Raw genomic sequence first — 16106 nt, 5'->3', positions numbered from 1 at the left:
TCATTTCTTTTGTTTTCCGTTTATTCTTGTCCTTTTGCTCATTTTTTCCTAGAGGATTGTTGTCCCACACTGGAAAGAAATTAATGATCTTTATTCCAGAGATTTGTGTTTCCACCGTTATCGTAAACTAAATCCCAGCATTATTTGTGTCTCACGTGCACGTTTTTTATCCTGTTCCGTGGATCTCTGACTGTACATGTGCCTCTTCACACTCCTCTAATTACTGAACATTGGCAGCACGTTTTAATATTGAGTAGGGCTTATCTCCCCCCATTGCTATTTTGGTTTTGTTGTTTTCCTGGTACTCCTGTTCATTTTTCCATATAAGCTTTAGAATCCTCTTATCTGGGCCGAAATTTTTCAGGTGTTTTGGGGGGAGGGGATGGGTTGGAGGGAAAATTACGTTAAATTTGTTAATTAGGTTAGGAAGTACCGACATCTTCATGAAAACTGTTCTTCCCATCTAAGAGCATGTTGTATCTTTCTATATGTTCAGGTTCATTTTATGTTTGTCAAGAATCATAACATTTTAGTCATCTAAGTTTTATACGTTATCTTTCTAAGCTCATTCCTAGATACTTCATCTTTATGTTACTATTATGAATGGGATTTTCTCTTACAATGTATCTTCTTACTGGTGGTTACTTGTACACAGAAAAACTATTGTTTTTTGTGTATGAATTTTTATTTCTGTGATCATACTGAGTTTTCATTTATAGTAATATTTAAGTTGATTCTCTTGATTTTTCCCCCCAGAGATTATTTGTGAACAAAAATGATTTTTCCTCTTCCTTTCTAATGTTATACCTCACATTGCTTTTTCTCATCAAATTGCTTTGGTTGATATTTCTAACAGGATGTTAACAATCGTAGCGCACTAGGCCTCTTTCTCACTTTGCCTGGCCAACCTTCCGTGTTTCCCTATTAAGTAGGATAATCGCTTTGGACTACGAAAATTTATCATGTGGAGGAAATAGCCATTGATTCCTATTTTAATGAATTTTTTTATCAATAATGAGTTGCATTTAGCACTGCATATTAACTAACTAGAATTTGAAAAGAGAAAAGAGAACAGGTTCCTTTGATCCACTGTCTCAAGAGCAATGGAGGTGACTATCTGTTTTTTATATTTGATTTAGTAATATGACAAATTTTACTAATGTATTTCTTGATATTGACTCATCCCTGTGTTCTAGGTTTAAACTCAGCTTGGTCATGACCTATTATTCTTTATTTTTCCTTTTTTCAAGTGGAGATATAATTGACAGATACAACTTTATATTAGTTTCAGGTGTTTAACATGACTTATTATTCACATGTATTGCAAATGCTTCTTCTGCATCCATTGAGATGATCATATTTTTATCCTTTCATTTTGTTGATGTCGCGTATCATGTTGATTGATTTGTGGATATCGAGCCATCCTTGCATCTCTAGAACAAATCCCACTTGATCATGGTGTGTGATCTTTTTAACGTATTGTTGAATTTGGTTTGCTAATATTTTGTTTATCAAGATTATTGGTCTGTAATTTTCTTCTCTTGTAGTGTCCTTCTCTGGTTTGGGGGTCGAGTTAATGCTGGCCTTATAAAGTGAGTTCTGATGTGTTCCTTCCTTGTCTATTTGGAAAAGTTTAAGAAGGATTGGTATTAGTTATTCCTTAAATGTTTGGTAGAATTCACCAGTGAAGCCATCTGGTCCTGGACTTTTGTGTCTCAGGAGGTTTTGATTACTGATTCAGTCTCCTTGCTAGTAATTGGTTTGTTTAGGTATTCAATTTCTTCATGAATCACTATATTCAGGATAAGTGGAATGTTTTTAGGAATTTATTCATTTCTTCTAGGTTGTCCCAGTTTCTTGGTGTATCATTGTTCATAATAGTCTTTTATGATCCTTTGTATTTCTGTAGTTATATTTTCTTTTTATATTTCCTACTTTTCCCCTCTGTTCAGGGAATTTTTTTTTCATTTTCAGAATAATCTGGAAAATATTAGAATTATCTTAAGTACCTCTTTGGTTCTCTTTGTTATCTTCTTTCTTTTGGGTATGTTGTTTGTTTATCTTGGGCCTTTTTTCTTTTGCTATTGGTCTTCCTCAAATGTGTGGAGATCCTTGGCTATTTTTGTATTTTTAAGAGTAAAAGATTAGATTGATCAATACAGAGAGCTGGCAAGGGTCTTCTCCATGTAAAAATGTCTGGTTTTCCAATAGGCTTCTTCCCTGAGTGGGAGGGTTGATCAGTAGCTCTGGGTACATTAGCATGTGCAGAATCGACAGATTTCTCTCCGGACATACGGGCATGGAACAGATAAAGGTCATGCTACACGCCAGCCTAGCCAAAAGTCAAAATGACGGCATTTTATTCAAGAGCATTGACGCTCATGAAAATCAGTCTCTGTCTCTCTGTCGCTCTCTCAGTAGGTTGTTGAATTTTTCTTCCAAAAGTCATTTTCTACTTTTCATCTTGTAATAAACAGCCTGACCAATTCCCTGTGAGATGCAGGGGACAGAATGAGAGTGGGAGGCTGAGAGGCACAGATTTTCCTGACAGTGTTTCGGTTACTGCTTCACATTCTCACTCACGCGCCACCAGTGTTTGCTGTCAGGAGGTCCTCTTCTGTTGGAAAAATCACCTCCTCTTCCCTGCCATGTGGTCGTGGATCAGCTCTGTGTTCTGTCTTCCGTTTTTAGAAATTCATTCATAACTCTGCTCTAGTGATGTCTCATAACCACTTCCCCCATTCTCATTATTGTTGCTCCCTTTTGTATTTCTTTATTATCTCTCAAGTGGAATTTAGTAAAGAGAGAAACATAGTCTAACATCTCGAACTGTGGAATGGGATGCATGTAAATTGTACTTTCATTCATTTCTGCCTGAAGTGTCACTTTAAATATCCGTGTTTTAAAATCAGTTCGCGTGTGACACCTCCATGATGCGGAAGACACCCTTTTGGTCTCCAGGAGTCTTCGCTAGGACTGATCCTCTCACGGCCGTGGCAGCATCTGCCAGTGCTGGAGCGCTCCGTCTCTGCCACCTCCGAGGAGGACCACATGTGGCTTCTGCTCTCTGTTGTTCCATTATGTTAACAGGAGGCTCTTGGTACACGCTGAGTAAACGATTAGGATTTTTCAGGGCTTCCATGGCCAGGCAGTGTGCTAGGTTTCAGAGATAACAGAAATCAAAAAAGACGTGGTCCTTGCCCTACTAGACTCATGAGAACCCCCTTCTAGGTGATAAAATGTTGAGCGTTTGTGATACAATACAATAAGTGCCATCATGTACAAAGAACTAACCTCATTTCCCATAAGCAAATAGGTACCGAACAAACGAAAGGTTCCTCAGTCAACAGCTGTGCTTTTTCTGTATCTCGTACTTTGGCGACAGTTAGCTAATAAGTGAATTTGATATTCAAGATTTCAATAACTCAGTACATTTTCCTCCTCTACAGTTTTGACGCACGATGAGCTCTAGCACTGGCTTCCGGGGGAAAGACAGAATGAGAAGAATTCTGCCACCTGCTGGGGAAGTGTGGAACTACTGCTAAGACTTCGGAAATTTCATTAAAGATCAGTGACATATTCTTCAATTTAAATATTATTATTTAAAAATACATGTACTTAATGTATTGAATAAGTTTAAGTTATATAAAAAATGACCATCGAGTATTTAAAACTAGATTTTTTTTTCTTTATTGCTTGAAACACTGGGTTTTCACCCATTAAAGTGGTACTTTGCTAGATCGCCCAGTAGAACATAAGCGGACTAGCTGATCCTCATGGGGACGTACGTAGCAAACCAACTCCGTCTGCGTTTTCCCTCTTCGTGCATCCATACTTCTTTAATTGCAAAGTGCACTTAAAATTAGAGAAACCTCTTGTGTTTTTTTTTTTCTTCTGAGAAAGGAAAAGGACTCATGGTTACCTCTGAATAATAAAAAAATTAAGCCCATTTATAACTTACTTTAAAATGAAAGAAGTGTGGTACTGTACTATAATCATTTATTCATCTTAAGCGATGCGATACAATTCTATGCTGTATTTGTATCTTCTTAGTGTTTCTAATCTTTGAGAAAATTACATTCATGGGGTTACGAGGTATGTATGCTTTGAAAGAAGGAGTATAAAAAGTATCAATAGTCACTTTTATAGAAACTAAGTTAAGAAGATGAAGTTTGTTTTCCTGCTGTGTATTAATAATAGATGCATAGAAATAGTGTATAAAAACTGTCCACCTATTCTAGAATCTGGATCTTGGGAATGGAAGAGACCTCGGTGTCATTTGAACCCCGTCCCTTGAAGAAGCTGATGCGACAGGGCTGGGCTGAGCATGGGCGATCATGGTTGCGGGAGGGGCCCTCCCTGGATCCGCTACCGAGTGTCGTGTAGGAAACGTGTCACAGAGGTTAGCCCCAGCCACCGGGGCAGACCCCCTCCCAGGCCCTGTCCAGTGGAACCTGGGACACCGGGGAGCCCGGCCAGGCTACAGGGAGCAGTCTGCCTCGGGAGACGGGCAGGTCCCTCTGAGCTCCACAGGAGTCAGAGCTGCCCACTGAGTCTCTCCTCTTGTTCTTGGAGCTCTTCCGAACGGGCCGAGCCCTCCTCTGTCCGGCGGCAGCGCGGCCCGCAGAGTATTTGAAAATAGCCGCCCTGTTCCCAGCCGCTTCCTTCATTCCTAATTGGAAATCACAAGAGCTCTCCCTCTCCTGGTCACCCTCCCTTGGTCCCTTGGTCCCATCTGGCTGTGATAAAATGGAGTGTTCCAGGTGTGGCCTCCCCTGCGGAACCAGAGGATTCCCGTGAGCTGCAGGGACCCTGAGGGAGTCTGGGCCAGGCCGGAGGGTGACGGCGCCCGGTCCGGCTCCTCGGTGCCGTCGGACTCGCACAACCCCGGGCTTGGTGAGAGATCAGCGGCTCTTCTCGCGCGGCCCAGCTGACCGAGGGGCGCTCTGGGATTTAGGGCAGAACCCCCACCTGATGGTGAGATGGTGCTTTGCTTTCCTAAAGGACTCTTGTGGGGAGAAGGAGGGGCTAGACAAAGGCGCCAGGTCCCCATGCCCGTGACTGCCATCTCCGGGGTGCCAGACTTCGTATTTCACAGACCATGAGCTAAAACTGCAGAATACTGGAAGCGGTCTTGGTGCCCCCCCTTCGGGTTTGTATGTTGTGATTCGAAGGGCACAGTGTCCGTGTCTCCTTTCCAGATGAGAGAGCTGGTGGCTAAAAATCCAGATCGAAGGGGTGCCCGGCCGGCCGGCCGTCGGCAGAGCCTGTGGTCTCAGGGTTGAGTTCCAGCCCTGCGTTGGGTGTGGAGCCCACTTAAAAAGAATAAATCATTTATTAATAAGATGCTTCTTTACCGGGAGATTCTTTTATAAAATGGCTCACTTTTAAATTTGTGTGTTAAGTGCACATAGACTGCTGTGCGATACAAAAGTCCGCCCTCGTCAGGGCCCCGGGATGGGCACCGCAGCCCTCACAGAGAAAGCCACCAGCTGCACGGAGCCGAAGTGCTGAGACGTAGCCCGGGGGCATTTGTGGACGTTCTGGATCAGGTGCAGGCCCCCTAGCACATCCTAACGAAACTCAAATCCTGAGCGAAAAAGAAAACACTTTCCGTGAGAAGTAATAATCCACTTAGCTCTCCCTGTCCTTAAAGGAAATGGTCAACAGTTGATTCAAGAAGTAGGAGATTTTGCGCTTATCATGGAAAGACCCGTAAGCTTTAGGCATCAAGTAAACCCAAACTACAAGACTGAAGACCATCCAGTCTTTGTACCACTCAGAAGCTCTGTTCAAAAGGTTAGATTTTAAAAGTAGCCATCCTGTGGCTCCCGGTGTCCAGTTCAGAGGACAGTGGAGCCGAGAGAGAGAGAGAGATTGAGAGAGAGAGAACCTCCGGAAAACACATGGGCCATCTCAGCCGGGAGTGACCGGTAAAATCACTTTTCTTTAATGGGAGAAGTGTGGTCTGACACAAGTGGGAGCGAGCGCCTGACTCCGGCCCCCTGGGAAGCAGCCCACCCGCCGCCCGCCGCCCCTCGCCCCTGCCCCAGAAGGGGCTTTTGTAGGTAGACGCCGAGTCAGTATCCTTCAGTGACTAAAGTGTGGCTAAGACCATTTTCTTCTTTGCTGCTATATCTCAAGGAAGTTAGTGACATTTAGGGGGCAGGGGAAGAAAATTAATGACATTTAACTTTCTGCTAGAACAAGCAGGACTGTTCACCAAAGGACCCGACGGGCCTCAGCTCCAGGGATGAAAGGTGCCGGGCTCAGTATCACGAAGTGTGAGCTGCTGTCCAGCCCCCGTGTGCCTGCTTCTCTCCCTGGACTTGGAAGAATGGAGGCAGTCCATTCACTTCCAAAGAACCAGTGGGTTTGTTAAAATCTTACTTTCGGTGGCAGCAAGGGAGGGGCGGCACGAAGACCCAAGGCCTTGAGGGCCCGGGCTCCGCTTAGAGGCCACCGTGTGGCCCAGCGGTGCGGTCGTGGTGCGGGCCAGGCTGCCACTGCCCTGGAGTCTGGAGGGTTCCTGGAAATGGGCCAGCCGCTCCCGGCTTGCGGCGGGTTATGACGCTCAGATCAGCAAACGTAAACTTCTGTTCGCTGGGACATTCCAGAGTGGAACCTCATAACTTACAAAGTACTATTAACGTTGTCCAAAGATTCCAGATTTGGGAAATAATGTTCCCTACAGTTCTTAATTACTTGAATTTTAAAAGCTTCTTTGATCTCGTGGACATGCCCCACATCAGGCTTGTTTCCTACCAGCTATGATTTCACTTTAAAATGTAAACTTTTTAATTAGAATTGAGGGAATAAAAATTACTCAAACTTTAAAAGCCTGGTTCAGAACGAAAACATTTGAAAGACAAAGATCGACCTCATGTTTCATTTAAAATTGGGGGAGAAGGCGGAGGAGTAACAGGCACCACCGCTGCTGGGGAAGGTGAACTGTGAGGTTAGTGTGACTAATCCTGTCTAGGGGGGCAGACGCCTTCCCATCCCGGAGTTGTTAACGCTCCCCCTGGCAGAGCCTTTTCCTTTGTCTTCCCTAGTCCCCGGCTGCCCGCAAATGTTTGTTTCTAAAAGGCTTCATCCGAGGAAGGCCGAAATGGAAGCCTCCGTAACCCGGACCAATCCAGTGACTGTTTAAGTACCTACTACGTGTCCTGTTGACGTCACCAGACCAGAGTAAGTGGCATTAAATAAATATCCAAATGAAAGTGTTATGAAGGCCAAGTGTCAGGAAGGGACATCGGGGATGAAACTGAGGGAGAAGCGCGCCAGCCAGGAGGAGGAGGAGGGCGGGTGGTGGGGGGGAGGCCCAGGGTCATGCAGGGGAGTTTGTTGGCCCCATGAAGGGCTTTGGGGCTCCGGTCCTAAAGCGCGGTGGTGGGCTTCGGCCTCCATTGACACTTAATGCAGAAGTGCTCGCTGAGGTCTGTCCGCCTGCACGGTTTCCTCACGGTCCTGTCCGTCATGCGTCCTACAGCCGTCTGTCGGGCAAGCGCCCTCGGACGTCGGGGGGTCTGGGACTCGTAATCCTGGTCTCCGCTGTGCAGTGGGCCCGCGGGAAATGCTGACGGCCTGCGGGAAATGCGGTGGGCCTGACGTAAAGGCCATGCCCCCCCACCTGCCACAGGTCAGCGTAACAGAGTGCATCCGGGAGGAGGAAGACGTGCTATTTTGTCTGCACTAAAATTGTACCATTTCCACTTTCATGAGGTCTTAGGAACTTGAGGTAACAAAAGGCATTAAACCACAGGAAACAAAACACTGCCATAGGTGACAGGGAGAGTTAATAAAATCCTAAGAAAAAGTTCCATGGCGAAATGTCGCTTAGGAGAGCCATCCTTTGCTGTCAAGAGTCCTGAGGATCTGGGAAGAGAAAATGGATCTGCCCTTCCTCTCCCTTCTGGCAGCCCTCACGCCCGGGGGATTGTCATAGGAATCTGGAAACGGTGCACTTTCTGAAAGATTCTAAGTGTTCTAGTCCTTTAATTGTAGGGTATGCGGAACACTTGAGAAGAAAGTTGCTTGGGTGTCTAGTTAGAAATCTGGGACGGGGCGCCTGGCTGGCTCCGTCGGTAGAACATGTGACATTCGGTCTCAGGGTTGTGAGTTCAAGCCCCACGTTGGGTGTAGAGATTACTTCAAAAGAAATAAAGAACTCTGATTGAGATAAACAGTATTCCCCTCACCCCCAAGCAAACCTCTTTTAAGACTTTTACAGAAATGTACAAATTACGGTATAAAACCCAAAGGCTTCAAACAAAGCCAATTTAAACATTTAATTTTAATAGTATTGAAACCAAAGAACTGTCCACTTAAAGTCCTAACTATCCTAGGACCTGGGGGTCAAGAGGTTTTAACCATTTCTTTTTGTGCTCAGACCTTCTTTCAGCTCCACACACGGGAGCCGCCCTCCCGTCACCCCAGCCCCAGACCAGATGCAAAGCAAGGTTGGAAGGTAGACTTCTCATGAATCGAAAGCAAGAAAATACTGATTTGACCATAAATATTTTTATTAAATGTGAAAATACACAGGCATAAAAATAGTACCCTTATTTGCAGACATATCTGAGACCCATTTCAATTAATTTTGTTTCTCTATTAAAACACTAAATTGAGATGGATTAAATTAGTCTTGTCTCATTCAGAACCAGCAATAGCCTTACAGTAGGAGTAGTAGTTTACCTTCTCAAACATCTCCACATTTTCCTCCTCCACACTCTGCTTTCCACTGCAGGCAAGAGGCCACCGCAGACCAGTGCAAACCTGTCGCTATACATAGAGCCACGCAGTGGCTAACTGTACTCTTAAATCATTCCGCAAATGAGATCATCCATTAAAAAAAAATCCACCTATTATCATTTGCAATTGCAGAACAGACTCTGCTACTAACAAAAGGAATGATCTGATTTAGAATAAGGATGTTATTTGCCGACAAATTAGCGTTTGCCTTCCTCCTTCCTTTATAAGTAAGGGAAAGTCCACTACATTCAAGTTGCATGGAGTTCACTAGGTCACGGCAGGTTGGCACTCAGAGCTTTCTCAAGGCCCTCGCCGGCGCCCTGTGCTTAAAGGGAGTCAGCTCCAACCCAGCCCGCCTGAGGAATTTTTTTCATGGCAAATGTCACATCTTCTGACTGTTTTCATGACTTTGAAGTGAAATCTTCCATTTTCCACCATGAATAGGAAATGCTGCCAATTTCAAATTGTAATTGTATTAACTTTTTTCCTATTTGGTTATTTTCCCCTTTAAAAAAAAAAAAAAATATATATATATATATATATGGGTAGTTTTTACATTCCATTATCAGAGTCCAAAAAAGTTGTTTTCATACTGATTAAAGATACATTTTTAATACTGAGCAAAGAGAAAGATGTTTTAAAGTTAGCATTACGTCCCTCCAGTTCACAGTTTAGTAAACTATTACAGTTGTTCTCAAGTTTTCATTTATCCATGCAAGAAAGCAAAGTTTCAAAAATGGGCAATAAATTTATTCTCCTTTTAGAACTTTCTCATGTTTTTAGGCTGATGTGTTTAATACTTGCTGCTGTGGAAAATATCCACAATGTCCAGACAAGTGATACTCCATTTCAGGAGCTTTCCAAAAAGCAAAGAAGGAGCTTAAGAAAGGAATCTCATACAGCTAAGGCTAGGTACCCTGTGATTTTATTTTTCCAGAACGAGCCATTTACTGGGCATTTACTTCTGCAGGCCCCAGAAACAAGAGCCAGGAGGCTGGCAAGTGGAAGGAACCCAAAAGCAAGTCAAATGCCTGCCAGTCCCGTGCGGTCCATCGTTGGACGACCTCTCCCAGCAGGCCGGCGGGACAGAGGCCTGGCCCTCCACACCCAGAGCCCCTCTCAGGGCCGGGGCGCGGCGGGGCTGGACTCCCAGGCCCGCACTGTCCTCAAGTCTCTCTGTGGCGCTAGCACTTGGCACATAGCTCCTCTCTGCACTGAACACCGGCAAGTAACCGCACATTTCAGTTACGGTGACTAAACCTAGTCCACGGTAAAATTTCAGGAATGGGAATTACAGGTTTATTGCCGGCATGGACAAAGACACGCCAGCAGCCGTCTGGGCAGCGCCTGACAGTGAGCGAGGTAACCAGCACCCAGGACGCAGCTCCCACCGGCCAGCCCTCCACCGTCCTGACTCCCTCCGGCTCCTTGGGGTGACTTCTCATCGTCTTCTCTGAATGGAAAGGCAAGTGATTTCATATTACTGTTCTGACTCTGTGTGAAAATTCTTACTTTCAAAGTAGGTAGAGGCCATTGCTAGACTGCAAAACGGTCACAGTGACATCATGTGCCAAAGAACCAGGCTGGCAAACAACGCTGCTGATGTAACGGAGTCATGAGATTGCTCGGATGAAAGAAACAAAAGGAATTTCCCTCAGAGAGCCTTTCAGCACTGGCTTGAATTTTGAGACCTTAAAAGGAAAGCTGCAAACTATGCACTAATTTTCAAAATGCATTAAGTTTATTGGTACGAAACAGACTTCTAAATAGGATGCGGAAAGCACACAGGCGTTTTGCTCAGTTCAACTATGTGACATTTTTCCCTCCGTTTAGAGAAATTTCTCCACGTATATTTCATGATGTGAGTGGAAGGAAAGGCTCTGTGCTTGGCTGCTGTGGCCAGGACCCCTCCCGCCACGGAAATTAAAATGCTTGATTTCAGAAAAACAATATATTAGACCCATACTCTTCAAAATGCTCTGAGGCCAAAACAAAAAAACCTTTCCAGAATGAAAGTAGTAATTCTTGACTAAAGTAATTCTCTTAGAGTTTAAATGCAGCATCAGTAGTTCTGTAAATATTTAATGTTCTTGATTAAAGTTAACACTCAGTTTTTAGGGAAAAAAATTATCCAGTATCCAAAGACTGAATAAGTTCGTCTCTTAAAAGGTAAGAAGGTATCCCCGGAAGAGATGCCTTCTTGATGGTGGAAACGCAGCCGGAGCGACTACATCCGTAAACGTGTATTTCCTTCTAGGGACAACAACCAGAGGCATCGGGGGCAGGTCAAGGGCGGGTTTCCTGTCTAACGCCGGCCTCAGACAGCCCACAGGCGGGGGGGCTACAGTCCAAGAGGGTGGCCAGGATGGAGGAGAAGCCGCCCCGCCGCCTTTATTAAAAGTGGGGAGCGTGGCGTTTTCTGTCAACTGAGCAACTTTCTAAGGCAGTCCTGTTGCAGGCAATTCTGCGTAACTCACGACTTCAGTTGGAGTATTCCACTCTGCACTGCAAGCCTATTTCAAGTGACACGACCGCTCTCTGATCTGGACCTACGTCCTGTCTGACTTCTCTCTTGTTTCACGTGAAACGGAAGGGCCCAGGTGTGCTTACGGCTAATTCTGCGTCCGCGGTCTTCGTGTTCTCTCGCAGGTGCCCGACACAGAAGACGCACTGCACGTCCATCCAGAGTCTACACCCGCAGCGCCACTACCACCTGGCAGCAGGTTTCCTCAAAGGCTCCGTCCCTCCTCCCGCGGCCGCGCGCTCAGGCCGGCGGAGATAGAAATGCAGGTGGCCGCGGAGGCTCTGTCACTAACAGGTATTTGCGAGCGACTGCACGACCGGCAGCTGAGCGAAGGCGGCGCTAAGAACGTACGACTCAAAAGGTTGACACTCTTGGCGAATCCTGAAACACCGTCCTGACTCCGTGGGGGCTCCGCACCCACGTCGGCACTGCTGTCCTCTGCCAGGCGGCTCCCGCGCGGCCGAGCCGTGGCCCCACCACGGGGCGCCCACCGCAGACCCTTCCAGACCCTGCGCCGTTCACAGCGGCTGCTCTGCCTGACACGGAACCGGCCTCGCCTCCCTGCCTCCCAGCACCCCCCAGCCTCCGGTCTAAAATGGATAGAACGATCTTTCCCATTAAAACAACTCTTTGGTCATGGACAAATTAAAAGATTTGAATTCTTTTTCATTAGGATCCTGGAACAAGGTTTCTTTGTGTTTAATCTTTAAAAAATTTAAGGAAGAGGAGCAGAAAAACAGCTGGTTTAATTGAAGTGGAATTTGAATCTAAAAGGTCCGCCTGAGCTGAAGGGATTGAAGCCCTGCCATGAGTTCCAGCTCCTGTGGAAAGGGTTGCCGCCGCCGCCTTGCTGGCTCTCCGCGTCCAGCGGGTCTTCTCCGTCGTCGAACTTCTTCCTCATTTCTAGGAAAGAAATGCGCGCATCAGAACGCAGGCGTTCAGGAAGCACTGGGCTGGGGGAGGCCGCCCGACTCTCCTCACAACAGCTGAGCCTGGCGCACACATCCGGGCTCTCCCAGCCGCGCTCCCGGGAGAAAGCCTGGAGGCGGCCCATCCCGGAGGCGGCCCGACGTTCAGGGCTGGCAGAGCCAAGTCACTGAGATTCGGGCCCCTGAATCTTCTCGCCTCACAAGCATCTACCCAAGGAAAATCTGCGCTGGGAAGAAGATAACTGCGGAGGAGGAGAGCTCCAAAAGTGCCACGCTTGGGATCAAAGAGCCACGTCCCCATCCCGGCCCCAGCACCGCAGTCCCAACCTCGCCAACCCTCCAAGCGTCTGACTGGCTTTCTGGGCCTCAGTCTTGAATGGAGCAGGGGTAGGGTTCCCGGGCACCCAGCTCAGGAGGCCGCCTGCGTGGCAGCCGCCGGCAGTCCCGAGGAAGGTCCCTGATGAGACCAAGACTAAGGCTGACAAATGGGACAGAGGAACACTGCGGCGGGGGCCGGAGGGCAGACTAACATCCCCAGAGACCGAGAACGAGTTCCTCAAAGCAGGAACAGGGGCTAAGAAAAAGCGACAACACAAAAGAACTCGTAGTGACTATAAGGGCAGTTCTTGAAGCCTCTGGGACCATCCGCCCCCCGTGCTCGGTGCGAGCTCAGGGGACAGACAGAGGATGGCGGGGACGCGTCTGCTGAGAACAAGAGCGGACCATCCTGCCGGACTCCGTCCGTGCGTGTCTGCGTCTCTCGTGGGGTTATCCATGAGAGCAGAGGGCCACAGAGCTTCGATTCCAGAGCTGAAGCAGATGTTCAAAAAAGATTTGCCAAATGGGCATAAGACGTGATTTCCTTCTATTTCTGATGAATTTGTCTAGCTCAGGTCCTAGCTCCTGCTGACCCGGAAAGACTTAAAAAAGGAGTAGTTATTAGCTTACGTTAAATTGCCCCTGGAAATGTCTACACATTGTTCAGTATTACCTAATTTCTTTGCTTTCTCTCTCATTTCCCAGGCCCTTTCAGCACACGGTAATAGCATTTCCAGCAACCAGGAAAGCTAACGAACACCGGACTTGGGGCAAGATTCCCGGGGAACACAGAGGACAGGCAGCCCCCGGGCTGGGGGTACGTTCCTGCCTGGCATCCCGGTTCCTACTCAAGCTCCTCCAGGTTCCCGAGGAAGAATTCGTCATTGCTCTCGGGAGGCGGAGGGAACCTAACACCTCCCCCTCACTGTGGTGCTTTCCTATTGCAGGTGGGAGAGCGGAGACTCGGCTCTGGTCACTTGTGCAGGACGGGAGGCATCAAACCAGGCCCCCTGCTTCCGTGTCTGCCGCTCCCCTACCGCGGGGCCCACGAGGGCCTGGAGTGTGGCGGGCCTGGGGCTGGACTCATGGAGCTGCGAGGCGGGGGATCCCCCGCCCAGCGCCCGTGTCTGCCTCCGCCCCAGGTCAGGGAAGCAGCAGAGCTAGTGAGTCACTGCCTGAACTCGGACTCGGCCGCCTGCAGAGACCCACTGTACCTGGATCCGAGAGAACTTCTTTAGCAGCCGCTATGTCGATGAACTTCTTCTCTGCTTTTTTCTTTTCTTCCTCATTCTGGAAGTTATCTGGGTGCCACTGCAGAGCTAATTTTCGGTATGCTTTAATGATTTCTTGCTTTTTGGCGTTTCTGAGCAGTATTAAGATTAACGCTCATTAGTCAAGAAGTGCCCACCTCACCGTCCCCCAGGGAAACTCAGACAGTCACGATCCCACGGGCAGACCCGCGGCCTGCTTTCCCGCCCGCGCCAGTGTGGTCACGGCCGCGCTTAACGTGCGCTTCTGGGGGATTATTAAAGCTGCTTCAGAATCTCAATGGGAAGAAACTGCTTTTGATCTTTGCAGTTTTCTTTCTTTAAAAAAAAAAAAAAAAAACACACACACATTTTTAAACTTTCTGAATGTCCAACCTACCTGATAACAATTCCTGGCATTAAGAGCTAACTCTGACTCTGACCCACACTCCTGTTTTGCTTCTGGTTTGCTTTCTGGTTTCCTTCTCTTGAGTGAAAGACGGATGGTTCCCTTGCTCAGAGAAGGTGGACCTTGTATCATTTACCTAGCTTTTGTCTCTCCGTGCCTGCATGTTAATTCTCAAAGTGCCACTTTATTCTTAGGCCTGAAGAAGTTTGCTTTCCCCCCTCCTGTCCCACCAAAAGAAAGCTCACTCCTCTTCACCCTTTCCAAAAAATCTAGGCGAGGGCCTACTCATGCTACAGTGTCAGCCCTCGGTCACCAACTACTAATTCCCCCACCCTTGCAGTCCTCGTCTCTTTAAAGAAATCTACCTGTAACAAAATAGCTCTCTGATGCTTACAATGTGAAGATGGTTAGGTTTAATCCAGGACCGAAATTACACAAAGTAAGGAACTCAATCAGAGGAGGAAAAAGGAGAATAACAATGTAAATTTGAAATAACTCACCTTTTTACTCCCAAAATTTTATAATAATCTCGTTTCTGTGATTGTTTCAATAGCCTCTGTGCCTTCTCTAGACCTTCCCGAATCTGCTGGTCATTTTCATTGTGTTCCTGTGCAGTTTCGTAATCCTGAATAGCTGTCACGAGGTTTAAAAGAACGCTGTTAAAGGAACCGTAACTTACAACCTCTACTTACCCTGTCAGGCTGATACTCAGGTCACCGTCCCGGCCTCCTCACTCTCGCCATTACTGCTAAGAGCCTAAGAGATGGTGACGATTTTGTTAGGCAACTTATGAAAGGCATAATTAAGGCTGAATTCGGTAGCTTTTTCCTCCCATTCAATAAAACTCTGGTGTTTTCCCTCCGGCTTCCCTCCGGCACCCCTTCATATCCATACTTTACACAAGGCAGCCTTCCCATCACGGTGACTGAACTGATCATCCCATAGGAAGGTAAGACCGCGGCAAAGGAAATCTGCACCATCAGCTACAGGTCCACAATTCAGAAGAATCAGAGGCTTAGAAAGGGAGCAAGGAGAACCACCAGCAATCGGAATGTCCCAGTCCTAGGGATTTCAACAGGAACTATTACAAACCTGCTGTTTTTAAGCTACTGATCAAAGCAGACGACACTGTCCTGATGTGGGAAATCTGATAACAATCCACATCACAGCTTCTGCCCTATTTTAGAATACCTGAGTATCTAGAACACAAGGCATCAGGAGATCTAAGTCACGCAGAAAAGAGTCAACATAGCAAGCCTGAGACTTCTCCTTCGAAAGGCTCGCTGGCAGGGCTGGTCCTGGCTGGCATCTCAGAAGATGGCCTTCTGGAGCGTTCCCACCATTTCCTGGTAAGAATGGCTCACCGGGCCTCAATGTTTGTACAGATAATGTCGTTTATGTGCAACGTCGTCTTTCCTTCTGGGAATCCGGGTGCTGGCGCGGCAGGAGGTGCCCGGCGGGCTGGCCCTGAGCCCTCATGAATGTCCCGGGCACTGGCGCGCCAGCGGGCTTTCCCGGCAGACAGCACCTGGCACGTCGGGAGGAATTACAGCTTGTCCTATCGTTTCAAAGGGAAAGACTCTTGGAATCCTCTACCTGCTTTTCTCCGGAGTTTGTGCCAGTGTCTTTTCCCTTTCCTGATGTTACTCTGTATCCTTTCAGTAGAGTAAACCTCAGCCTGAGTCCAACTGTGTGCTGAGTCCCATGTGTCGTACTAAGTCCCCAAATCTGGGAGTGGGCTTGAGAAGCAGACATCTCAAATAAGGGGCTGTTAGGCCCAAATTCTAGTTTTTATGTGAGTGCATTTCACTATGGGGAAAAACATCTCTCTGGATAACATGTCTGAGGATTCGTACTGGCCACGGCTCATCCTGGAAGGGATTCAGGGAGGCACATGGTCCTCCTGACAAACTGCCGGAAGGCCA

At 47.2% G+C, this 16106-nt stretch overlaps 2 protein-coding genes across 6 annotated transcripts in view; one reads left to right on the top strand and one right to left on the bottom strand.

Annotated features, from left to right (window-relative positions):
• UGGT2 (UDP-glucose glycoprotein glucosyltransferase 2) overlaps window positions 1-13731 on the top strand; it is a 197136-nt gene extending 183405 nt beyond the window's left edge. For 2 of the 5 annotated variants that reach the window (XM_045978335.1, XM_045978340.1), the window contains exons 39-40: window positions 3450-7191; window positions 13231-13731. In XM_045978335.1, coding sequence (XP_045834291.1) covers window positions 3450-3472 — 23 coding nt within the window. In that variant the 3' untranslated portion in view covers window positions 3473-7191; window positions 13231-13731. The remainder of the gene's footprint in view (window positions 1-3449; window positions 7192-13230) is intronic. The other 3 variants (XM_045978339.1, XM_045978338.1, XM_045978337.1) reach the window with 3 other exon arrangements.
• The window catches only part of DNAJC3 (DnaJ heat shock protein family (Hsp40) member C3), a 53585-nt gene continuing 45986 nt past the window's right edge, over window positions 8508-16106 (bottom strand). Inside the window, exons 10-12 of the mRNA XM_045978341.1 lie at window positions 14682-14814; window positions 13740-13888; window positions 8508-12181 (exon numbers count right to left, since the gene is read on the bottom strand). Coding sequence (XP_045834297.1) covers window positions 12024-12181; window positions 13740-13888; window positions 14682-14814 — 440 coding nt within the window. The 3' untranslated portion in view covers window positions 8508-12023. The remainder of the gene's footprint in view (window positions 12182-13739; window positions 13889-14681; window positions 14815-16106) is intronic.

Source organism: Meles meles, chromosome 14, assembly GCF_922984935.1.
Source record: "Meles meles chromosome 14, mMelMel3.1 paternal haplotype, whole genome shotgun sequence".
Classification (NCBI taxonomy): Eukaryota; Metazoa; Chordata; class Mammalia; order Carnivora; family Mustelidae; genus Meles; species Meles meles.
The sequence above is the reverse complement of the archived record's forward strand: the minus strand, read 5'-3'. Positions and strand labels throughout refer to the sequence as shown.